This window comes from Macaca fascicularis, chromosome 19 (genome assembly GCF_037993035.2).
Source record: "Macaca fascicularis isolate 582-1 chromosome 19, T2T-MFA8v1.1".
Taxonomy (NCBI): Eukaryota; Metazoa; Chordata; class Mammalia; order Primates; family Cercopithecidae; genus Macaca; species Macaca fascicularis.
Genome location: NC_088393.1, coordinates 40303230 through 40328927, shown reverse-complemented (window position 1 = coordinate 40328927; position 25698 = coordinate 40303230). Strand labels below are relative to the sequence as shown.

General features: G+C 47.9%; 1 protein-coding gene and 1 pseudogene across 1 annotated transcript in view; one reads left to right on the top strand and one right to left on the bottom strand.

Moving 5' to 3' along the window:
- RHPN2 (rhophilin Rho GTPase binding protein 2) overlaps positions 1–25698 on the top strand; it is an 85948-nt gene that overhangs the window by 9664 nt on the left and 50586 nt on the right. The window contains exon 2 of the mRNA XM_045380655.2: positions 10107–10222. Within this exon, the coding sequence (XP_045236590.2) occupies positions 10107–10222 (116 nt within the window). The remainder of the gene's footprint in view (positions 1–10106; positions 10223–25698) is intronic.
- Positions 2284–2371, bottom strand: LOC123570403 (small nucleolar RNA U3; annotated as a pseudogene).

Below are 25698 nucleotides of genomic sequence, written 5' to 3'. Positions count from 1 at the left end.
GGGATTACAGGCTTGAGCCACCGCGCCCAGCTAAAAAAAAAAAAAAAATTGTTAAAACTATTGGTGAGTGTGTCCTACCAGTTTAAATGAGCAGATCATTCATTTGGAAATACAGTTGATTCATGGAAATGTTCATGATTTGATGTGGTGGGAGGCACAGTAAAAGCCTAGTTATTGAAGGCTGGGTGTGGTGGCTCACGCCTGTAATCCTAGCACTTTGGGAGGCCGAGGTGCGCAGATCACTTTAGGCCAGGAGTTCGAGAGCAGCCTGGCCAACACGGTGAAACCTCGTCTCTACTAAAAAAAAAAAATATAAAAATTAGCCGGGTATGTTGGCACATTCATGTAATCCCAGCTACTCAGGAGGCTGAAACAGGAGAATCGCTTGAACCCGGGAGGTGGAGGTTGCAGTGAGCCGAGATTGCGCCATTGCACTCCAGCCTGGGTGACAGAGCAAGACTTGGTCTAAAAAAAGTTATTCAGCATATTGAAAAATAACTGTTATTGGCACACAGTAGGGGTTTATAGAGATTTCTGGAACAGACTGAAGGGAGCTTGTAACTAAATATTATGGCTGTGTTGATTCATATTGAGCCCCCCTCCACCCCCCTGTGAATGGATTGGGATTCCTGGGGGAGGCAGCTGGGCCCCAACCTCCAGCCCTGACACCTGGCAGAGATCCTGGAAGGGCAGGAGGGCTGTTGACAAGTACTGAATTCATGTTTTTATTTTTATGGACATGGACAAGCTAGATTCTTTCCACCCAGCCTGCCCTGAATCTCCAGTGTGGTGAAAAGTTAAATTAGATGTATGTGTGTATTGCAGGGTAAGGCACGCTCTTTTCTGTGTTTTCTCATTGGTCGCTCTGGCTGGCTTACAAACAAGCAATTCTGTTTTCCAGAGTTTGGTGGTTGAGTGAGGGATTGTGTAACCAGGAAGGAGTGAGAAAGGCAGAGAAAATAATCTTTGCTGGAGAAGCAGCTAAAAACACCTGCCTTCCTGTATCCCGTGGGACGGTCTGTCTAGCTGGGAGCTGGCCCAGCCCTACTGTGTCATCTCTCACTTAGTTTGACGCCTGAACCTTTAGATCCCAAGCTTGCACGTTGCCCTAAATTTGCTGGAAACACCGCTGCATGTGCGAGCTTTATCTTTGGCTGTGCGGAAGAAGGGCCCGTACTGTTGCTTATGGTGGAGGGAAAGCAGGCGCCAGGCACAGCCCAGAATGGAGGGGGGCCCCCAGAGGGGAAGAAAAACCGCCCTGTTCCAGGAGTAGCTTGACCACCCTTTCCTTTCTTTCTAATTAAGTGCCTGCCTCCAGTTCTATTTATTTATTTATTTATTTATTTATTTTATTTTTTTTTTTTTGAGACGGAGTCTTGCTCTGTAGCCCGGGCTGGAGTGCAGTGGCCGGATCTCAGCTCACTGCAAGCTCCGCCTCCCGGGTTTGCGCCATTCTCCTGCCTCAGCCTCCTGAGTAGCTGGGACTACAGGCGCCCGCCACCTTGCCCGGCTAGTTTTTTGTATTTTTAGTAGAGACGGGGTTTCACCGTGTTAGCCAGGATGGTCTCGATCTCCTGACCTCGTGATCCGCCCGTCTCGGCCTCCCAAAGTGCTGGGATTACAGGCTTGAGCCACCGCCCCCGGCCCAGTTCTATTTATTTTTTAAACTTAACACAAATTTATTTCTCATAGTTCTAGAGGCTAGAAATCCAAGATCAAGGTATGGTCAGTTTTTGGTAAGGGCTCTCCTTCTGACTTTAATTCTTTTTTTTTTTTTTTTTGAGACAGGGTTTCACTCTGTCACCCAGGCTGAAGGGCAGTGGTGAGTTCTTGGCTCACTGCAACCTCTGCCTCCCGAGTAACTGGGACTATAGGCACACGCCACCATGCCTGGCTAATTTTTATATTTTTTGCTAGAGACGGGGTTGTACCACGTTGGCCAGTCTGGTCTCAAACTACTGACCTCAAGTGCTCCGCCCACCTCAGCCTCCCAAAGTGCCATGATTATACAAGCGAGCTGCCATGCCGGGCCTCTTTCCGATTTTAACCAGCCACTTTCTCACTTTGTAAGAAACTTGTAACAGTGGCAGAAATGTCACTGTAGCTATGATCTGTCTGTTAACTTACAGATTTCACCTAGGATAACATTCTGAGGCTTCTCTCTGGGTACACATTTAGTCGTTACACCACATTATTTAGGTATTTTCTGAGCTCAAGAACAGTAGTTACAAGCGAGGTGAGTCCGCATTTCTGCACTCGAAGCTTTCCGATAGGTATGTATGTGCCACACTAATATAAACGGTTGCTGTACACGTTCAGAGAAACTTCTCTAGTAACGAACTGTAGAAATGATCCCTGGAAGTACAGTCTTCCTGCTTGTAGGCTTTGTCTAGGTACTGCTCTTAAATGCTTGTCTTACAGGTGAACAATCTGACTGTACATTAAGGCATGTAAGTGACATGTAAAGAGAGTTTTCACTGTAGGCCGGGTGCGGTGGCTCACACCTGTAGTCCCAGCACTTTGGGAGGGAGAGGAGGATGGATCATTTAAGTCCAGGAGTTTGAGACCAGCCTGGCCAACATGGCGAAACCCTGTCTCTACTAAAAATACAAAAATCAGCCGGGCATGGTGGCGTGCACCTGTCATCCCAGCTACTCGGGTGGCTAAGACAGGAGAATCGCTTGAGTCCAGGAGGTGGAGGTTGCAGTGAGTTGAGATCATGCCACTGCACTCCAGCTTGGGTGACAGAGTGAGACTCTGTCTCAAAGGAAAGAAAAGAGTTTTCACTCTAGGTAAACTTATTTGAGTTAGTACTTTTTTAGTTGCAGGTGCCAGAAAATTTAATCCAAAATAGCTTCGGCAGATAAACACACTGTAGTACGTTTCTCCAATAGAATTCTACCCCACAATAAAGAAGGAACAAACCAATTAGCCGGGCATGGTGGCGGGTGCCTGCAATTCTAGCTACTCGGGAGGCTGAGGCAGGAGAATCGCTTGAGCCTGGGAGGTGGAGTTTGCAGTGAGCCGAGATCACGCCACTGCACTCCAGCCTGGGCAACAAGACCAAAACTCTGTCTCAAAAAAAAAAAAGAACAAACTACTGGTAAATGAAACAGCATGGGTGAATCTCAAAACGTGGTATTGAGCAAAATAAACCAGACACAAGAGACTACATCCTATCTGATTACATTTATATAGTTCAAAAGCAGACAAAAATATGTGGTGATAGAAATCAGAGTCTTGGTTGCCTGGAGATGATGGAAATGGAAATGTTCTGGGTTCTGTATTTTGATAGGAGTGATGGTTACACAGGTTTATACGTTTGTTCAAACTCTTTGAACTATGTACTTAAAATATGTGTGTTTTATTGTATGTGAATTGCACCTCAATGCAAAAAATGGCTTAGGCAAAGAAGGGAATGAATTGGTTGCTGTAAATGAAAAGTACAGAGGGGTGTCTTCAGGCCTGGCTTGATCCAGGGCTCAGATGACATCGCCAAAGCTGCTTCTCAGCCCAGCCCACCTGGGGTTGGTTCCATGTCTAGAGAGGCACTCTTCTGCTGGTGGTAAGGTGGCTGCACCTGCTCAGTGTCACAGCCTCCCAGGTTCAAGGCCAATGAGGACCTCTTCCTCATGGGTTTCGATTGACCCTTGTCTTCAGGCTTTGGTTTTCCAGCTGGCCAGGCAGAAGTCAGATGTTCTTCCCCTTGGAAAGGATGTTGGGGGAGCATGGATTTACACACACCCTTACCCCTGGCCAGGCCATCATGAGCTATGAGGTGGGAGAGTGGGCTGGCGTTACTGTTCCCCCAAAAGATGTGGGGTGATGGTGGGCAGCCATCACCCATGAAGGGGTGTCTGGGGGTTGCATGCATTCCCACAGCTCACACTGCCTCACTGTTCATCCTGGAGCAGCAGGAAGGACGGGGTCTTAAATCCCACCCTGACTTTTACTGCCTGCCTGTAGGATCTCAGGTTGCTCCTATAACCTCCTTGCTGCAGAACCATGGGATCTGGGATACTGTACCAGGGTCCACATAAGCCGTCTACCCCAGGAGTTGCCTGTAAAGCTGGTGATGACATGGGGGTTCACGCAGCACTTGCTTTTCTTGGACGTTGACTGTCTGCCCACTCTTCAGGTTTTGGGATTGACGGAAATGTCGGAACCTTAGCGTGGGAAGGGAGTAGACTCTGTGGGGGAGAAAGTCTCACTTCACTGTAGAACTTGTCAACAGCAGCCCCTGAGGTCAGGAGAGCTCAGTTGGTCCCACAGGTGTGAGAGGTTTAGCACCCCACCCCCCCCACCCCCCCACCCCCCCCACCCCCCCACCCCCACCCCCACCCCCACCCCCGTCCCTGGTGCAAACCCTCACTCCGGTTTCAAAGCAGCTCTGTGTTCTATTGAGAACCAATCCCTGTCTCTGGTGGCAGAGGCTGTTCTGGAAGCTGTTTGTTCAGGGCTAAGGTCTCGTTATTAGACAAGATAGGGGATGGGGTGAGGAATGTATGGGTGGGGATGGTGGACCCGCCACCTTGTCCCCTACAGAGCAGCCCCTGGCAGGGGCTAGTAGATGGCTAATAGTTTCTGGTGATGCTAGGGATTCTTCCTGGCAGTCTTGTCCAGATTGACCTCTCAGGGAAGTTTCCGCACAAAAACCCCCTTGTGTGTTTCTTGTGTTCCCCAGCAGGGCCCAACATTCCTACCTGTCAGGAATAAGTAATGTGGTTTCGGGTCCAATTACTCAGTCAAATCTAACCCTAAGTGTTCCTATGCCTTATCTAGAAACTTGACCACATATCTGTGGGCTGGTTAGGGCGTAGTGATTCCAGGCCAGCAGAAGTTGGGGAAAGTATACGAACAGAAAAAAACGTTCTTGTCCGTAGTCTGGAACGGCTGCTTATCTGAGCTCTGGGAATGTACATAAAAGAATTATTCAAGCTTCCCTGTCAGATGAAACATAGCAGTGGTGATCCAGGTAATTCAGAGTCAAACTGAATCATCGTCATTTTTGGAAGTGGAAAGGAAAAAGATGAACAGTTATTTTAGTTCTTTAATATTAAATTATAATAGCGTAACATTAAAGTTTTCTTTTCTTTTCTTTTTTTTTTTTTGAGATGGAGTCTTGCTCTGTTGCCCAGGCTGGAGTACAGTGCAGTGGCACGATCTTGGCTAACTGCAACCTCCACCTCTCGGGTTTAAGCAATTCTGCCACCTCAGCCTCTCCAGTAGCTGGGATTACAGGTGCATGCCAGCATGCCTGGCTAAGTTTTTTGTATTTTTAGTAGAGACGGGGTTTCACCATGCTGGCCAGGCTATTCTTGAACTCCTGGCCTTAGGTGATCCACCCGCCTTGGCCTCCCAAAGTGCTGGGATTACAGGCGTGAGCTACCACACCCAGCCAAAGATATTTTAATCTTAAATCTGAAAAAAGACAAAATTGGTAACCATTTAATGCTTTAAACGATATTAATTTTAAAATCCATTCCAGGCCGGGCGCGGTGGCTCAAGCCTGTAATCCCAGCACTTTGGGAGGCCGATACAGGCGGATCACGAGGTCAGGAGATCGAGACCATCCTGGTTAACACGGTGAAACCCCGTCTCTACTAAAAAATACAAAAAACTAGCCGGGCGAGGTGGCGGGCGCCTGTAGTCCCAGCTACTCGGGAGGCTGAGGCAGGAGAATGGCGTGAACCCGGGAGGCGGAGCTTGCAGTGAGCTGAGATCCGGCCACTGCACTCCAGCCTGGGTGACAGAGCGAGACTCCGTCTCAAAAAAAAAAAAAAAAAAAAAAAAAAAAAAAATCCATTCCAGGGCTGGGTGCCATGTCTCACGCCTGTAATCCCAGCACTTTGGGAGGCCGAGGCGGGTGGATCACCTGAGGTCAGGAGTTCAAGACCAGCCTGGCCAACATGGTGAAACCCCGTCTCTACTAAAAATAGAAAAACTAGCTGGGTGTGGTGGCGGGTGCCTATAATTCCAGCTACTCAGCAGGATGAGGGAAGATAATCACTTGAACCCAGGAGGCAGAGGCTGTAGTGAGCTGAGATTGCACCACTGCTCTCCAGCCCGGCAACAGAAGCCAACTCAGATTCTGAATATCTGTGCAATTTGAACTGGGGGAAAGCGTCCTTGAGAGATAGGGAAAATTAGGTTATGGGGCTATGTCGGGGACAGGTGGTGGTGACCTGCTGGGAAATGAGAATGAGAAGTCTTTTATTTTTATTATTATTTTAACATTTTTATCATTCTTTGTAGAGACAGAGTCTCACTCTGTTATCCAGGCTGGAGTGCAGTGGCGCAATTGTAGCGCACCACAGCCTCAAACTCCTGGCCTCGAGCGATCCTCTGGCCTCAGCCTCTCAAAGTGCTTGGGATTACAGGCGTGAGCTGCCATGACCATTCTGGCCAAGAATGAGAAATCTTTCTGAAAGGAGAATACTGGGATTCCTGAGGAGGTTTCCGCTATAGATAACTCACATCTCCCTCCCTGGGGTCCAGGCCATGGGTGTGGCTTGGGCAGAGGTTGGGGAGGCCAGGTATGTGCAGGCCTGAGATGTGACTCATCGAGAGAGAAAGGGCAGTCTCTTCACCACGTAATACTGCCTGCCACACCGCTCCCAGGGAGTAACCGCAGTGGGCAGGGCCTAGAGATAAGCATCAAAGAGGAATGTGGTCCTAACTCAGGTCCTGGGGCTTCTACCTGTCTAGGGTGGGAAGAACACCATTAAGTTAAAATGCAACTTTCATTCTGATCTTAAACTTTTAGCATGAAACATTGTAATCCAAATACCCCAGGGCACAATGGTTGGAGAACACAGACAATTTGTTGAAAAAGAAATTAAAGTGTTAAGATTATATGGAAAAACCTTTACATTCACTGTTGTAATAAATATACACGTTAGAAAAATGAGCTATTTTTGCATGTCAACCTGGCAGAGATTAAAAATCATAACTTTCAACTAGACATAAAAAGACAACCCAGTTTAAAACTGGGCAAAGGAGGGCCGGACGTGGTGGTTCACGCCTGTAAGACCAGCACTTTGGGAGGCCAAGGTAGGCAGATCACTTGAGGTCAGGAGTTCAAGACCAGCCTGGCAAAAAATGGTGAAACCCTGTCTCTACCAAAAATTATAACAATTAGCCGGACATGGTGGCATGCACCTGTAGTCCCAGCTGCTCAGGAGGCTGAGGCAGGAGAATCACCTGAACCCAGGAGGTGAAGGTTGCAGTGAGCCGAGATCACACCACTGCAGCAGTCCAGTCTGAGTGACAGACTGAGACCCTGTTTCAAAACAAACAAAAAATGTGCAAAGGATCTGAATTGATACTTCTTCGAAGAAGATATACAGTTGGCCAATAAGTTCATGAAAAGATATTCAACACCATTAACTGTCAGGGAGACACAATTCGAAACCACAGTGCGAGATAGCACACACATAAGATAGCTGTAATAAAAAAGACAGACCAGCACCTGTATTGGTGAGATGTAGATGGATTGGAACTCTCATGCTGTTAGTTGGATTGTAAAATTGTATAACCACTTTGAAGAGTCTGATAGTTCCTCAAATCATTAACATAGAATAAGTCATATGATCTAGACAGGGCACAGTGGCTCACGCCTGTAATCCCAGCACTTTGGGAAGCCAAGGCGGGCGGATCACTTGAGGTCAGGAGTTTGAGACCAGCCTGGCCAACATGGTGAAACCCCCCTCTCTACTAAAAATACAAAAATTAGCTGGTCATGGTGGTGCATGCCTGTAGTCCCAACTACTCGGGAGGCTGAAGTAGAATCGCTCGAACCCGGGAGACAGAGGTTGAAATGAGCCAAGATCGAGCCACTACACTCAAGCCTGGACGACAGAGCAAGTCTCTGTCTCAAAAAAAAACAATAATCAAAACAAAACAACAAAAAAAATCCCATCTGATCTAGAACTTTTATTTCTACATTTAAGAGAAACAAAAGCATATGTCCATATAAAACCTTCTACGCACATAAACAGCCTTATTCGTAATAGTCAAAAAGTGAAAACACTCCCCATACCCATCATATGATGAATGGATAAAGTACACAAGTGTGGTGTATCTATATAATGAAATCTTATTCAGGGACAAAGAGACGAAGTTCTGATACATGCTACAACCTGGTCAAACCTTGAGAACATTATGGCAAGTGAAAGAAGCCAGATGCAAAGGCCACATATTATATGATTCTGTTTATATGAAATAATCTTGAATAAGCAAACCTGTAAAGACAGAAAGTAGATTTGGGGTTGCCTAGGGCTGGGGTTAAGGGGAAAAGGAAATGGGGAGTGATGCTAATGGCTACTTTCTTTCTTTTTAGGGTGATGAAAATGTTCTAAAATCAGATAGTGGTTGGTAGGTGTGGTGGCTCATGCCTGTAATCCCAGCACTTTGGGAGGCTGAGGTGGGCGGATCACTTGAGATCAGGAGTTCAGGACCAGCCTGGCCAACATGGCGAAACCCCATCTTTACAAAAAATACAAAAATTAGCTGGGTATGGTGGTGGGCATCTGTAATCCCAGCTGCTTGGGAGGCTGAGGCAGGAGAATCACTTGAACCTGGGAGGCAGAGGTTGCAGTGAGCTGAGATCGTGCCACTGCACTGCAGCCTGGGTGACAGAGCAAGACACCATCTCAAGAAACAAAACAAAACAAAACAAAACAAAAATCAGATAGCGTTGATGGTTCTGTAACTCCTGAATATACTAAAAACAATGAATTGCTTATTTTAAAAGGGCAAAATGTATGGTATGTGGATTATATCTCCATAAAGCTGTTATTAAACAAAAAAGTAGGTCAGGCGCAGTGGCTCACACCTGCCATCCCAGCCCTTTGGGAGGCTGAGGCAGGTGGATCACTTGAAGTCAGAAGTTCAAGACCAGCCTGGGCAACATGGCGAAACCCTGTGTCTACTAAAAATAGAAAAATTGCCTGGACATGGTGACATGCACCTGTAGTCCCAGCTACTTGGGAAGCTGAGGCATGAAAATCACCTGAACCAAGGAGTTGGAGATTGCAGTGAACCAAGATTGCAACACTGCACTGCGTCCTAGGCGGCAAAGTGGGACTCCGTCTCAAAAAAAAAAAAAAAAAAAAAAAATTGTAGATACTCAGTAACAGTGAGGGGGAAAACAGTCACAAGGGTGTGTGTGCCTTTCTGTCCTGAAGGATGATTGGGCTGGTCCATGGGTAGCCCTAAAGAGGTTTGATCTTGTAACTCTGCCCCAGAGATAGGTCTTTAATTAATTAATTAAAATTTTTTTTTTTTTTTGAGACGGAGTCTCGCTGTGTCGCCCAGGCTGGAGTGCAGTGGCCGGATCTCAGCTCACGGCAAGCTCCGCCTCCCGGGTTTATGCCATTCTTCTGCCTCAGCCTCCCGAGTAGCTGGGACTACAGGCGCCCGCCACCTCGCTCAGCTAGTTTTTTGTATTTTTTTTAGTAGAGACAGGGTTTCACCGGATTAGCCAGGATGGTCTCGATCTCCTGACCTCGTGATCCACCCGTCTCGGCCTCCCAGAGTGCTGGGATTACAGGCTTGAGCCACCGCGCCTGGCCCTTAATTAATTTTTGAGACAGTGTCTCACTTTGGTTGCTGAGGCTGGAGTACAGTGTTGCAAGCTCGGCTCACCGCAGCCTTCACCACCCAGGTTCAAGCGATTCTCATGCCTCAGCCTCCTGAGTAGCTGGGATTACAGACGCCCACCACCACACCTGGCTAATTTTTTGTATTTTTAGTAGAAACAGGGTTTCACCATGTTGGCCAGGCTGGTCTCGAACTCCTGACTTCAGGTGATCCACCCGCCTTGGCCTTCCAAAGTTCTGGGATTATAGGCGTGAACCACAGTGCCTAGCTGAGACCTTGTCTCTAAAATAAATAAATAAAATAGAAGGAAAGATCAATTCACAGTGGCTGTTTTGCAATTGTGTTATGAGCGACTTTTCTTTATACTTTTCAGTATTTTCTACATAGATGCTTTGTTTTCAGAAAAGATTATTTTTGAAGTTAAACATTTTCCATTATATTAAACCCTGTCATCATTTTTAGAGTGGCCGACCTCTGAAGGGGCATCTCTTATTTTTCCTCAGGGCTGTAATCCCCTTGCACAAACCGGCCGGAGTAAATTGCAGAACCAAAGAGCTGCTTTGAATCAGCAGATCCTGAAAGCCGTGCGGATGAGGACCGGAGCGGAAAACCTTCTCAAGTAGGTGTCTTCTGGTTTCCCTGCCTCTCCTGAGTCCTAGCCATCTGTTCCCTAAACTCCCAGGCCAGGCTCTTGGTTTCAGCTTTGGGTTTCCTCCTCATTTCTGGCATCTGGAGCCATCTCTTTCTTGCCTAGAACTTGACTATGTTGAAAACAGATATTTTACCCTGCCTGTTTGTGTGTTTGGGAATTGGGTGGGTGGGAGATAGATGCAGATGGTGTGGCGTTTGGCTTCAATTCAGTCAGCCATCTTGATGGGAAGCCCAATTTTTGTCTTGAGGTTTGTTTTCTGGCTTTCTCTGGGACTTGCCTATTTTCTCCACTGCCTGACACTATGCCTAGTGCAGAATCTGCTTGGTAAATGTTTATTGAATATATAAAGGAAAGAAAAGCAGAAAGGAGGGAGAGGGGACATTTCTATTGCCAGTGTCCACCTTACTAATGAGAGGGCTCAGTACACCCCCGTGCTCTAGGGCACTCATTAGTATACTGTGGTGGTAAAACAGTTACTTATCCAGCAGAGAACTTGGGGAAGCCTTATCTGCGTCTAGACCTCTATAAACCCTCTCCAGGCAACGAAATGCAGCAAAAGACAAAGTGCCAGCTGCCTTCTGTTTACAAAGAGTGCAGAGTTTCTTTTTCCTTCCGAGTTCTACTGGTGACTCGTTACCCCCGTGCCACCTTTTTGTTTGTTTGTTTGGAGACAGTCTTGCTCTGTCACCCAGGCTGGAGTGCAGTGGCATGATCTCGGCTCACTGCAACCTGTGCCTCCTGGGTTCAAGCGATTCTCCTGCCTCAGCCTCTCGAGTAGCTGGGACCACAGGTGTGCACCACCATGCCTGGCTAATTTTTTGTCTTTTTAGTAGAGACGATGTTTTGCTATGTTGGCCAGCCTGGTCTCAAACTCCTGGCCTCAAGTGATCCATCTGCTTCCACCTCCCAAAGTGCTGGAATTACAGGTGTGAGCCACCGCGCCTGGCCCCGTGCCACCTTTTTTTTTTTTTTTTTTTCCTCTTCAGATGAAGTTTCACTCTTGTTGCCCAGGCTGGAGTGCATTGGTGCAATCTTGGCTCACACAGCTACCTCTGCCTCCCAGGTTCAAGCAATTCTCCTGCCTCAGCCTCCTGAGTAGCTGGGATTACAGGCATGCGCCACCATGCCCTGCTGTGTATTTTTAGTAGAGATGGGGTTTCTCCATGTTGGTCAGGCTGGTCTCGAACTCCTGACCTCAGGTGATCCACCTGCCTCAGCCTCCCAAAGTGTTGGGATTACATGCATGAGCCACCACGCCCAGGCTTCATGCCACCTTTTATAATGTGTAGTCGAGGTGGGCACCACACCTGCTGCCCAGGTGAGTGAAACAGATGCCTCCTGGGGCCTCAGGAAGAGACGTGGAGTGCCTTTGGGGACCTAGAACCTGAAAACCCAGCAGAGATGGGGTCTAGCCTGCCTGCTTGAAACTGCAAGTCCCTTGGAGCTTCCTGGGACTTTCAGGGATTCCAGGGGCGAGGGTGCCAAAATGTCTGCGAGGATATTGATCATGGGTGTTCCCAGTGGGTTAGCTTCATCGTTGGAGGCCTTGGAGGAACCTGGAGCCTTCCTGTAGAGGTTGTTTGGAAAAACAGAATGTTTGCAAAAGAGCCACAAGGCTCTGAGGCTCCCAGCCGCTGGTCACAGACTTGAGTGAACGGCGGGATCACCTCCTCCACATGGGCTTCTCCCCTGAGCACTCAGTCAAGCAGGAGGAGGGGCTCTGATCATGACCTTGGGGGCAGTTCATTTCTGAATGGGTCTGTGTTTACTCCTTAGGAAAGACCTCTGAGATGTTAAGAGGGGAAAAGAAGAGTTCAGGGCAGCACACCCTGAGTGTGTGTGTATGTTTAATGGATGTTGTACATATACAGGCATGGTGGCTCACGCCTGTAATCCCAGAACTTTAGGAAGCCGAGGCAGGTGGATCCTTTGAGGCCAAGGATTGAGACCAGCCTGGCCAATGTGGCGAAACCCCATCTCTACTAAAAATACAAAAATTAGCTGGGTGTAGTGGCGTGTGCCTGTAATCCCCGCTACTTGGGAGGCTGAGGCATGAGAATTGCTTGAACCTGCAAGGCGGAGATTGCAGTGAGTCAAGATTGTGCTACTGTACTCCAGCCTGGGCGACAGAGCAAGACTCTATCTCAAAAGAAAAAAAAAAGGATATTGTACATATGCTTTTGTATATGCACAAAAGGACCAAGGTAGAAGCTGTTAGCAGTCAGTTCTTTGGGGCAAGACTGGGGATAGGACTCAGTTTTCATTTTATTCCTGTCAGTGTTTGAATGTTCTTCTACCAAGTGCATGAGTTATTTTTATTTATTATTGTGAAATACTTCAGAGGTCCAGAAGAGTTATATAAGCAACCCTCTTGAACCACCCACTTCATCAGGGAAAGCAATGCTGCTCCTGTGTTGGGCTTGGTTTAGTTTTGTTTTGAGACAGGGTCTCGCTTGTTGCCCAGGCTGGAGTGCAGTGGTGCAATCACAGCTCACTGTAGCCCCAACCTCCTGGGCTCAAGCAGTCCTCCTAACAGTCTCCTGAGTAGCTGGGACCACAGGCATACACCACCATGCCCGACTAATTTTTATTTTTATTTTTGAGATGGAGTCTTGCTCTATCACCCAGGCTAGAGTGCAGCGGCAGGATCTCGGCTCACTGCAACCTCTGCCTCCCGGGTTCAAGCGATTCTCCTGCCTCAGCCTCCTGAGTAGCTGGGATTATAGGTGCCTGCTACTGTGCCTGGCTCATTTTTGTATTTTTAGTAGAGACGGGGTTTCACCGTCTTGGCCAGGCTGGTCTCGAACTCCTGACCTTGTGATCCACTCGCCTCGGCCTCCCAAAGTGCTGGGATTACAGGCGTGAGCCACTGTGCCTGGCCAATGCCCAACTGATTTTTTAAAAATTATTTGTAGAGACAAGGACTTGCTATGTTGCCAAGATTGTTCTCGAACTAGTGTCCTCAAGTGATCCTCTTGCCTCGGTCTCCCAGAGTGCTGGGATTACAAACATGAACCACTGTGCCTGGCCTGTGTTGCTTTTGTTACTCACGGAATACCTGAGGACTTGAGGTCCTGGGTGGGAAGTTTGTCTGGGAACCTCTTCTCCAGCTCCTTTTGCAACTGGGTGCAAAGGAGGTTGTTACTGGAGGAGTCTGGGAAAAATACTGTAGCATTTTGGCTTTTAAAAAGTCAAGCCGTGTCCCCGTCCCAAGACAAGTCTGGACATGGGAATTGTCCGCTCCCATAGCAGAGAGGAATTCATGTCATCTGTGTAACGTGGGCGAGGGCCCCTGATTTTGGGACTCCCTGCCATGTGCTGGGAAGGCTGTGGTGTGTTTTGTGGCCTAGGGTTCTGGTTGGCCCTTAGACAGGCCTGCTCTGTGGCTGAGGGGGCAGATGGGTAGCCTGGATGCTGTGTGGCTTTCCTAGGAGTGGACAACAATTGATTTATCTATTCATAGATTCATTGAGCACCTTCTTTTTCTTTTTTTGAGACGGAGTTTCACTCTTGTTGCCCAGACTGGAGTGCAGTGGTGCAATCTTAGTTCACTGCAATCTCTGCCTCCCAGGTTCAAGTGATTCTCCTGCCTCAGCCTCCCAAATAGCTGGGACTATAGGCATGTGCAAGCACACCCGGCTAATTGAATTTTTTAAATTTTTAGTAGAGACAGGGTTTCACCATGTTGCCCAGGCTGGTCTCAAACTCTTGGCCTCAAGTGATCCTCCTGCTTTGGCCTCTCAAAGTGCTGGGATTTCAGTAGTGAGCCCCTGTGCCTGGCTATTGAACCACCTGTTAAGTGGCAGGCACAGTTGAGGTGCATGAAGATCAGGCGAGGCCCTGCTTTTATGATTTCTCTTGTTGGGGGATGGGAGGACACCATTATAGGCAAGTAAACAAATCAGATCACCTAGGGAAGCGATGTTTTCTAGGGAATAATGAACTCTGGATGTCATAGAGGTTGGCCCAGGGCGACCAGCCTTAGAGACAAAGGGTGGTCGGAGAGGCCCCTGTGAGCAGGAAACTTGGGAGTTTCTCAGGCAGGAACTAGGGCAATTTTGTGCGCCTTGTTCTCTTTTAACGACACCAGCAGTCACCCTTTCTGAGGCCCGAGCCTGGCTCAAGCTCATTGTTAAACTGGCAGTGGTTTGGTTGGCAGGGGTAGGGGTGGGGGTTGTTAATGATTCTCACAGTGGCCTAAAGGTTCAAAGTGCCTCTTGCTGGAGAATGTTGTCAGAGGAAACCCTGAAGGTATTTATTAATCTGACTCAACAAGCACCAACGGTTTCCCGAAAACAAATAGGGCATTTTGCCAAGCTCTGCTGTGGCCCCTCAGTGTCCCTGGGCAACCCATTACGTGGCTGTCCCCGCGGGCCATGGGTGGTTTCAGTTGTAAATTAGGCTCTGCTTTCCTTTTGTTTGTCTTCTGGTTCCCAGGTGTCCTACCGCAGCACCTAAAGGAAGGTAGAACCGTTGGAATAGGGGTGGGAGATGTTTGGAAATGTCCCCAGAAATGCAGGAATGGAAATGGGGGTGCTGAGCCCTTACCTGAGGGCTGTCGGAGGGTATTGTAGCTAGGCAGGCACTTGAAAAACCAGATTTTGTGATCCTTCAAAGTCTTCCCTTCTCTGATCCATTCGAGCCGGGAGTCCATGAGCTTCCTGGACTTGTGTTAGGAAGCCATCAAATATTTCAAATGCACTTTTTTTCAGGTTTTTGTTTTGTTTTGTTTTGTTTTTTGAGACAGAGTCTCATTCTGTCTCCCAGGATGGAGTACAGTGTTGAGATACCAGCTCACTGTGCAACCTCCACCTCCTGGGTTCAAGCGATTCTTGTGCCTCAGCCTCCCGAGTAGCTGGGATTATAGGCATGTGCCACCATGCCTGGCTAGATTTTGTGTTTTCAGTAAGATGGGGTTTCATGGTGTTGGCCAGGCTGGTCTTGAACTCCTGACCTCAGGTGATCCACCTGCCTCGGCCTCCCAAACTGCTGGAATTACAGGCGTGAGCCACCATGCCTGGCCGTACTTTTTCATTTAGTTTCATTTTCAACGAGACTTTTTCATTGTCTCAACCAGAGACAATATTCTATCTTCTTCCAGCTTCCTTCCCTTGAGGAAAGCTAGGGTAGAAACATGATGAAGTTCATGTGAAATTGAGGCAGTCTTTGTGAAATTTAAAGCAGGGCCAGGCGTGGTGGCTCACATCTGTAATCCCAGCATTTTGGGAGGCCGAGGTTGGGTGGATCACGAGGTCAAGAGATCGAGACCATCCTGGCCAACATGGTAAGACCCCCGTCTCTACTAAAAATAAAAAAATTAACCGGGTGTGGTGGCACGTGCCCGTAATCCCAGCTACTCGGGAGGCTAGAGGCAGGAGAATCGTTTGAACCTGGGAGGTGGAGGTTGCAGTGAGCCGAGATCGCACCATTGCACTCCAGCCTGGCAACAGAGCGAGTCTCCATCCAAAAAAAAGAAAGAAAAAACAGGTTGCCTAGTTTTAACTAGTTTTAGTTAACTAGTTCTTTGAACAAAGCAGGTCATTTAACCTGTCTGGGCTTCAGGTTCCCCTGTTGTGCTGAGAGTTTTTGGGCTAGATCAGAAGTGACCTGCTCCGAAGTTTACAGGGTTCAGGTGGGCTTGATATGAGTGAATGGGGCTGGATTCTGTGCTGTGAGACAATAGGGAATGGTGGGGACTGTGGTGAAGTGCGCAGCATATGCCCTCTCTGGATGAGGCAACTGCAGTTTGCCTCATGGAGGGTAGGGCCAGAGTTGCTGTATCTTCTAATTTTATTTTTCCAGGAGAAGTTAGGAATATATATATATATGTGTGTGTATATATGTGTGTGTGTGTGTGTATATATATATATATATTTTAAATCTGATTGTTGGATTTTTTTTTTTTTTTTTTCTTTTTGAGACAGAGTCTTGCTCTATCACCCAGGCTGGAGTGCAGTGGCGCGATCTCGGCTCACTGCAACCTCCGCCTCCCGGGTTCGTGTGATTCTCCTGCCTCAGCCTCTTGAGTAGCTGGGACTACAAGCACACACCATCACGCCCGGCTAATTTTTGTATTTTTAGTAGAGATGAGGTTTCGCCATGTTGGCCAGGCTGACCTCAAACTCCTGACCTCAAGTCATCTGCCTGCCTCAGCCTCCCAAAGTGCTTGGATTACAGGCATGACCCACTGTGCCTGGCTGATGGTTGAATTTTTAAGTTTGGGGGACTCGTTTCAGAGAGGGGATAGTAACACCCTGAGAGCCAGGTGAGCAAGTCCCTCAGGTCTTCAGTTTAGTTTGTGACCCCTGGACGGGGGTGATGAAATTCTGGGTCAGGAGTGACGTGGAATGGCCTTGACTGTCCTGAGAGTGACTTGAGGTTAATGACAGCTCACACTGTCAGTTGTGGGAGGACTGGTGTGTGTCTCTGGTGGGGTTTGCAGGCCCTCCATAGCCTTTAGGGCTGATACCAACTCTCCATCGAGAGGCTGGGAGCAGATGTCCTGCCGGTCTGGCAGCCACCTCAGCAGGGGATGGGACAGTCCTCACTCCAGCCTCCCGAAGCCCTGGCAGAGCGGGATTTGGGATCAGATGGACTAAGGCTAAGCTGCTCTAATAAGGTTGCTGAAGCTGTGGCAAGTCACTGTGTCAATGTGGTGCTTATTCCTGGAAGGACAGCTTCATGAAAAGACTTGGGAGAAAAAAAATTACACTAAAACAAACGGGGACAGAATGCAAAATACATATGTATTATTAAAAAAAAAAACTTTTTAGGCCAGGCGCGGTGGCTCAAGTCTGTAATCACAGCACTTTGGGAGGCTGAAGCGGGCAAATCGTTTGAGGTCAGGAGTTTGAGGCCAGCCTGGCCAACATGGTTAAACCTTGTCTCTACTAACAATACAAAAATTAGCCACGCGTGGTGGTACACATCTGTAATCCCAGCTACTCGGGAGGCTGAGGCTGGAGAATCCCCTGAGCCCAGGAGTTCCAGGCTGCAGTGAGCCAAGATTGCGCCGTTGTACTCCAGCCTGAGTGACAGAGTGAGACCTGTCTCTTAACAAAAAGAAAAGAAAATGAGCTGGGTGTGGTGGTGTGCACCTGTAATCCCAGCTACTTGGGAGGCTGAGGCAGGAGAATCACTTGAGTCAGGGGGACGGAGGTTGCAGTGAGCCGAGATCATGCCACTGCACTTCAGCCTGGGTGACAGAGGGAGACTCTGTCTCAATAAATAAATAAATAAATAAATAAATAAATAAAATTTTTATATTTATTCATTTTGAGGTAGGGTCTTGTTGTGTTGTCCAACCTGGAGTTCAGTGGTATGATCACAGCTCACCGCAGCCTCAACCTTCTGGGCTCAAGCTATCCTCCTGCTTCAGCCTCCACAGATGTGTACCACCACACTAGGCTAATTTTTTTTTTTTTTTTTTCCCTTGCTCTGTTGCCTCCTGGGTTCAAGTGATTTTCCTGCCTCAGCCTCCCTAGTAGCTGGGATTACAGGCATGCACCACTGCCCGGCTAATTTTTATATTTTTAATAGAGAGGGGGTTCACCATGCTGTCCAGGCTGTTCTCAAACTTCTGGCCTCAAGTGATCCACCTACCTCAGCCTCCCAAAGTGCTGGGATTACAGACATGAGTCACCAGACCTGACTGGCATTCAGTCAATTTTAAAAATTTTTTGTGGAGACTGGGTCTCCCTATGATGCTCAGGCTGGTCTCAAACTCCAGGACTCAAGCAATCCTTGTGCCTAGGTCTCCCAGAGTGCTGCGATTACAGGTGTGAGCCACTGTGCCTATTTATTTTTTGAGAGAAGGTCTTGCTCTGTTGCCCACACTGGAGTGTAGCAGTGCAGTCCTAGCCTACTGCAGCCTCAGACTCCTGGGCTCAAGTGATCCTCCTGCCTTAGCCTCCTGAGCAGCTGGGACTATAGGCGTTTACCATCATTCCCAACTAATTTTCATTTTCAGATTTTTTGTAGAGATGGAGGTCTCCCTATATTGCCCAGGTTGGTCTTGAACTCCTGGCCTCAAGTAATCCTCCTGCCTCAGACTCCTAAGATTGTGCCACTGCACTCCAGCCTGGGCGACAGAGCAAGACTCTGTCTCAAAAAAAAAAAAAAAAAAAAAAGAATTTTCTTAATTACTATATTTTGCAAGAATCAATATTATTATCTTTTTTTTTTTTTTTTTTTTGAGATGGAGTCTAGCTCTGTCCCCAGGCTGGAGTGCAGTGGCATGATCTCGGCTCACTGCAAGCTCCGCCTCCCGGGTTCACATCATTCTTCTGCCTCAGCTTCCCAAGTAGCTGGGACTACAGGCACGCACCACCACGCCCAGCTAATTTTTTTGTATTTTTGGTAGAGACGGGTTTTCTTTTTTTTTTTTTTTTTTTTTTTTTTGAGACGGAGTCTTGCTCTGTCACCCAGGCTGGAGTGCAGTGGCCGGATCTCAGCTCACTGCAAGCTCCGCCTCCCGGGTTTACGCCATTCTCCTGCCTCAGCCTCCCGAGTAGCTGGGACTACAGGCGCCCGCCACCTCGCCCGGCTATTTTTTTGTATTTTTTAGTAGAAACGGGGTTTCACCGTGTTAGCCGGGATCGTCTCTCGATCTCCTGACCTCGTGATCCGCCCGTCTCGGCCTCCCAAAGTGCTGGGATTACAGGCTTGAGCCACCGCGCCCGGCCAGAGACGGGTTTTCACCATGTTAGCCAGGATGGTCTGGATCTCCTGACCTTGTGATCCGCCCGCCTCAGGATTATGGGTGTGAGCTACTGCGCCCGGCCCGATATTATTATCTTTAAAGCAAAATTGAGGAATGCCTTTGTTCTCCATGGGATATCTGGACACTCCCAGGTCTGGGTCTGTTTTAGTAAACATTATTAATTTGTTCCCTTTGCTGTAAACATCTAGAGGCTAGGAATGGCTAATTTTCTGAGAATGCAGCCCAACAAGTCTCAGCCTCATTTTCCAGCCCTCACTCAAAACGGAGTCACTTTGCTTCGAACACCTCTGACATACACCTGTGCTAGCAACGAAGCTCAGACTCCAGGGTTGATTTCTGAATCGTGTTTGCACCAAAGGTCAGCATTACAGAAACCAACCCTGAGACCCCGCCTGGCTGCCAACAGTTTTCACAGTGACCAACGTAAAGAGTTCTACATCTTAAGGGCAACTCATTGATTTGTTGGAAATGTATCTAAACCTTTTTTTTAGGCCAGGTGTGGTGGCTCAAGCCTGTAATCCCAGCACTTTGGGAGGCCGATCCTCAAGAATCACCTGAGGCCAGGAGTTCAAAACCAGCCTGGGCAACATGGTGAAACCCTGTCTCTACTAAAAATACAAAAATTGGCTGGGTGTGGTGTCTCATGCCTGTAATCTCAGCACTTTGGGAGGCAGAGGCAGGTGGATCACTTGAGGTCAGGAGTTCAAGACCAGCCTGGCCAACAGGGTGAAACCCCATCTCTACTAAAAATACAAAATATTAGCTGGGTGTGGTGGCGCACACCTGCAACCCCAGCTACTTGGGAGGCTGAGGCAGGAGAATTGCTTGAACCTGGAGGTGGAGGTTGCAGTGAGCCAAGATCGTACCACTGCACTCCAGCCTGGGTGACAGAGCAAGACTCTGTCTCAAAAATGAAAACTAAACTAAAATAAAAAAATGTATTTGTTTTAGAGACAAGGTCTCACTATGTTGCTTCGACTGGTCTTGAACTCCTAGCCTCAAGCAATCCTCCTGCCTCAATCTCTCAAAGCACTAGGATCATAGGCATGACCCACTTCACCTGACTTTCTTGCAAATCTTTTTTTTTTTTTTTGAGATGGAGTCTAGCTCTATTGCCCAAGCTGGAGTGCAGTGGTGCGATAATGTTGGCTCACTACAACCTCTGCCTCCCAGGTTCAAGCGATTCTCCTGCCTCAGCCTCCTGAGTAGCTGGGACTACAGGCGCGTGCCACCATGCCCAGCTAAGTTTTGTATTTTTTTTTTTTTTTTTTTGAGACGGAGTCTCGCTCTGTTGCCCAAACTGGAGTGCAGTGGTGCAGTCTCTACTCACTGCAAGCTCTGCCTCTTGGGTTCACGCCATTCTCCTGCCTCAGCCTCCCGTGTAGCTGGGACTACAGGTGCCGCCATCACGCCCAGCTAATTTTTTGTATTTTTAGTAGAGACAGGGTTTCACTATGTTAGCCTGGATGGTGTTGATCTCCTGACCTCGTAATCTGCCCACCTCGGCCTCCCAAAGTGTTGGGGTTACAGGCGTGAGCCACCATTCCCGGCCTTGTGGCAAATCTTAAATAAAAAATCGTTGCCAGGCTAGGCGCGATAGCTCACACCTATAATCCTAGCACTTTGGGAGGATGAGGCAAGAGGATTGCTTTGTCTTAGCAGTTTGAGACCAGCCTGGGCATATGTTGAGACCCCTGACTCTATTAAAAAATATATTTAAAAAAAAACACCAAAAACTGTTTTGCCAAGCTGGGATGGGGGAGACATGGCAAATTTATATATAAAGGTGGAAAAATAAAGAGTTGACATTATGTGGAAGCTCTCCAGGGATTTTGGTGGGATTCTTAGGGTCTCAGTTTTTATTTATTTTTATTTTTATTTTATTTACTTTTTTCTTTTTTGAGATGGAGTTTCCCTCTTGTTGCCCAGGCTGGAGTGCAATGGCACGATATCGGCTCACCACAAGCTGTGCCTCCTGGGTTCAAGTGATTCTCCTGCCTCAGCCTCCTGAGTAGCTGGGATTACAAGTGCCGGCCACCTCGCCCGGCTAATTTTGTATTTTCAGTAGAGACGGGATTTCTCCGTGTTGGTCAGGCTGGTCTCCAACTCTTGACCTCAGGTGATTTGCCCATCTTGGCCTCCCAAAGTGCTAGTATTACAGGCGTGAGCCACTGTGCCTGGCCTATTTTACTTTTTATTTTTTTGAAATGGAGCCTCCCTCTGTTGCCCAGGCTGGAGTGCGGTGGCATGATCTCTGCTAACTGCAACCTCCGCTTCCCAGGTTCAAGTGATTCTCCTGCCTCAGCCTCCCGAGTAACTGAGAGTGCAGGCATGCACCACCATGCCCAGCTAATTTTTGTATTTTTAGTAGAGACAGGGTTTCACCATATTGGCCGGGCTGATCTTGAATTCCTGACTTTAGGTGATCTGTCTACCTTGGCCTCCCAGAGTGCTGGGATTACAGGTATGAACCTCCGTGTCCCGCCTTAGTTTTTATATTTAAGTTGAACCTACTCTGGTGCTGAGAACCAATCAGCTCCCTCACTGCCCAGAGGGAGTAATCTTCACTCTGTCATTTGTTCTTCCATGAACTGAAATTTGTTCAGCGCCCCTATGATATGGAAAGGGCTATGCCACGTTCCAGGAAAAAAATACCCAGAGAAAGAAGGCTCGTCCTCTAGGAATTATAATTGTTTATCTTCCCTCAAAGTGGATTTGAAGTACCTTAACACATTCATACAACATGTAAGATTTAAATCAGGAGTGAATGAAGATATGAAGGCAAGAGAAAGAAGAATAAAGGAAAGATTTAGCTGGAGGTAAGGCTAGTGCGTGCCACAAAGTCCTATATACTTTGTGAAATGTGAGTCGTGGTTTGTCTCTGAGCTGCCTAGCAGGCAATAGGAGGAAGGGAATATATTTGGAACACATTTTATATTCACTAGCCAAAAGGAAACCCATTTGTAAGAAGAAATGAACCCATTCCTGGTACTGAGGGATGGGAGGATTCCCGCTGCCCCAATCCTTGTGAACATTATCAGCTACACAATCAGTCGTTTTCTCAATAAGCTCTTTGTAGCACAGCTGCAGATTGTGACCTGTGGTGTGTAATGACATCAATTCATTGCGTTGCTGTGGCATAATAAAAGATAAATATTTGGTCTTTATCCTGTTCCTGTGTTCCTGGCACAGAGCTCCTGAGTGATAAAGTATCTTTTGTATGCTAATGAGATCCCTCTTGGTGGGAGGCTTTAGAATGGATGCTGATCCCTAGAAAGCCCAAACCATGGTGAGAGGGCTGGAACTTTCAGCTCCTCCCTCTGTGACCTCTGGAGAGGGGAGAGAGGCTGGAGATCCAGCTCAGTCACTAGTGGCCAATGATTTAATCATCTATCCTTAATGAAGCCTCCATTAAAAACCCTGCATTAGGCCGGGCACGGTGGCTCACGCCTGTAATCAGCACTTTGGGCAGCCGAGGTGGGTGGATCACCTGAGGTCAGGAGTTCGAGACCAGCCTGGCCAACATGGCAAAACCCCATCTCTACTAAAAATACAAAAATTAGCCGGGCATGGTGATGGGCGCCTGTAATCCCAGCTACTCGGGAGCCTGAGGCAGGAGAATCACTTGAACTTGGGAGGTGGAGGTTACAGTGAGCTGAGATCGTGCGCCTGTATTCCAGCCTGTGGGAGAGAGCGAGACTCTGTCTCAAAACAAAAACAAAACAAAAAAAACCTGCATTAGCAAGGCACAGTGGTGCATATCTGTAGTTCCAGCTACTCAGGAGGGTGAGGGAGGATCACTCAAGCCCAGGAGCCCAGGAGTGGAGGCCAGCCTGGGCAACATAGCAAGACACCAACCATCTCTACAAAAAACAAAATAAGGCTGGGCGTGGTGGCTCATGCCTGTAATCCCAGCACTTTGGAAGGCTGAGGCAGGCGGATTGCTTGAGCCCAGGAGTTTGAGACCAGACTGGGCAACATGGTGAAAAAAATATAAAAATTAGCTGGGTGTGGTGGTACACGCCTGTAGTCCTAGCTACTTGGGAGGCTGAGGTGGGAGGATCACTTGAGCCCTGGAGGGCGAGGCTACAGTGAGCCGTGATCACACCACTGCACTCCAGCCTGGGTGACAAAACAAGACGCGGTCCCCAAAATAAAAATAAAATAAACCCTAAACGATGAGGTTCAGGGAGCCTCTGGGTTGGTGAACATGTTGAGGTGCCTGGAGAGAACATGGAAGCCCTACCCCCTCCCACCATAACTTGCCCTGTGTACATCTTCCAATTGACTGTTCCCGAACTGAATAACATAAACCAGTACTGGTCCTTCAGCTGCTTTCCTATGTTCTGGGAGACGTTCTGGTGAATTACCAAACCTGAGGAGGTGGCAGTGGGAACCCTTGATTGACAGCTCATCAGTCAGAAGCACAGGTTTCCCCCCCGCCAGGATGTGTGACTGGTCCCTAAAATGGGGGCAGCTTTGTGGGACCGAGCCACTACTCTGTGGAGTATGTGCTTACCCCAGGAGCTGGGGTCAGAATCGAATTGAATTGTTGGATACCCAGTTGGTGTCTGATAATCAGAGAATTGGAGGATTGCAGACATGATTTTTTTTTTTAAAAAAAGAAGTTATTAGAGTAGAATAGAATACGCTGGAGTGAATCACGCCTATGACTTTTGTGAGACTTTTGTTGAAGGGGCATGTGTCTGTGTGTGTGTGTGCATGCATGTACTGAGTTGTAAAATATATTTCTTTTTTCTATTTTTCGTGATGGAGTCTCGCTCTGTCACACGGGCTGGAGTACTGTGGTGCAGTCTCAGCTCACTGCAACCTCCATCTCCTGGGTTCAAGCGATTCTCATACCTCAGCCTCCTGAGTAGCTGGGACTACAGGCATGTGCCACTACGCCTGGCTGATTTTTGTCTTTTTAGTAGAGACAGGGTTTTGCCGTGTGGCCCAGACTGATCTTGAATTCTTGGCCTCAAGTGATCCGCCTGCCTCAGCCTCTCAAAGTGCTGGGATTACAGATGTGAGCCACTGTGCCCTGCCTAAAATGTATTCTTACTGGTGTCATAGCCATACGCACACACAAATCTCTAAATTGATGAAATTCACCAAGCTGAGCTTCTAGTATCTTATTGTCTGGGGGAGTCCAAATGTGCACGTGTGCAATCAGGTGACCGGTGGCTGGGTTTTCATCAGCAGAGGAAGGGACAGAGGTCAGATACTCACAGTCTCTCCCGATGGCCGGGAGCTCTTGGCTAATGAACCTCAGGCTTCCTCATCCGTGAAATGAGGATGATTCTCTACCAGTCTAAAGTTCACCAACACGTGCTCAGTACAGGCCTGGCTTACAGCCTGGCTGTTACTGTTTCTGTTATTTTAGTGGTGATTCCTAATCTATAACACGAGGGAGCATCTATAAGGCCTTTGAGTAGGTTTCAAAAGCTCTGCTTGAAAACTTTTTTTTTTTTTTGAGAGGGAGTCTCACTCTGTTGTCCAGGCTAGAGGAGAGTGGTACAGTCTCTGCTCACTATAACCTCTGCCTCCTGGGTTCAAGCAATTCTCCTGCCTCAGCCTCCTGAGTGACTGAGTCTACAGGTGTGCACCACCACCCCCAGCTAAGTTTTGTGTTTTTAGTAGAGATGAGGTTTCACCATGTTGGCCAGGCTGGTCTCAAACTCCTGGCCTGAAGTGACCCACCCTCCTCAGCCTCCCAAAGTGCTGGGATGACACACATAAGCCACTGCATCCAGCCTGGATACAGATTCTTTGTTAGATATATAATTTGAAAGTATTTTCTCCCGGTCTGTGGCTTGTCTTTTCATTTTCTTTTTTTTTTTTTTGAGATGGAGTTTCGCTCTAGTTGCCCAGGCTGGAATGCAGTGGTGCGATCTCAGCTCATTGCAACCTCCGCCTCTTGGGTTCAGGCGATTCTTCTGCCTCTGCCTCCCGAATATCTGGGATTGTAGGCACGCACCACCACACCCAGTTAATTTTGTATTTTTGGTAGAGATGGAGTTTCACCATGTTGGTCAGGCTGGTCTCGAACTCCCAACCTCAGGTGATCCACCTGTCTCGGCCTCCCAAAGTGCTGGGATTACAGGCGCGAGCCACTGCCCCTGGCCGCCTTTTTTCTTTTTCTTTTTTTTGAGACAGAGTCTTGCTCTGTCACCAGGCTGGAGTGCAGGGATGCAATCTCGGCTCACTGCAGCCTATGCCTCCTTGGTTCAAGCGATTCTCCTGCCTCAGCCTCCCAAGTAGCTGGGACTACAGGTGCCTGCCACCACCCCCAGCTAATTTTTTGTTTGTATTTTTAGTAGAGATGGGGTTTCACCATATTGGCTAGGCTGGTCTGGGATTACAGGCGTGAACCACTGCGCCTGTCCCCGATTTATTCTTTTATGGATTGTCCTTTTCGTGTGTAGCTAAGAATATTTTATCCAACCTAAGGTCACGAAGATTGCGTCCTATATTTTCGTCTAGAAGTTTTAGAGGTGTAGCTCTTGTTGCAGTCTATAACCTGTTTGGACAGTGTTTGTAAATGGTGTGCCATTTAGATTTAGGTTAATTCTTACCTATTGTGCAGAAAAGAGTTCACCTATCAGGCCCAGAACTGCTCTCCTTAGAAAGCCCTGCTTGTAAGACTGGCCTTTGGCTGGTGTCTAGAAACTTCGATTTTAGAAGTGTTCTCATCATTCCCAGACTGATAAGATTGACT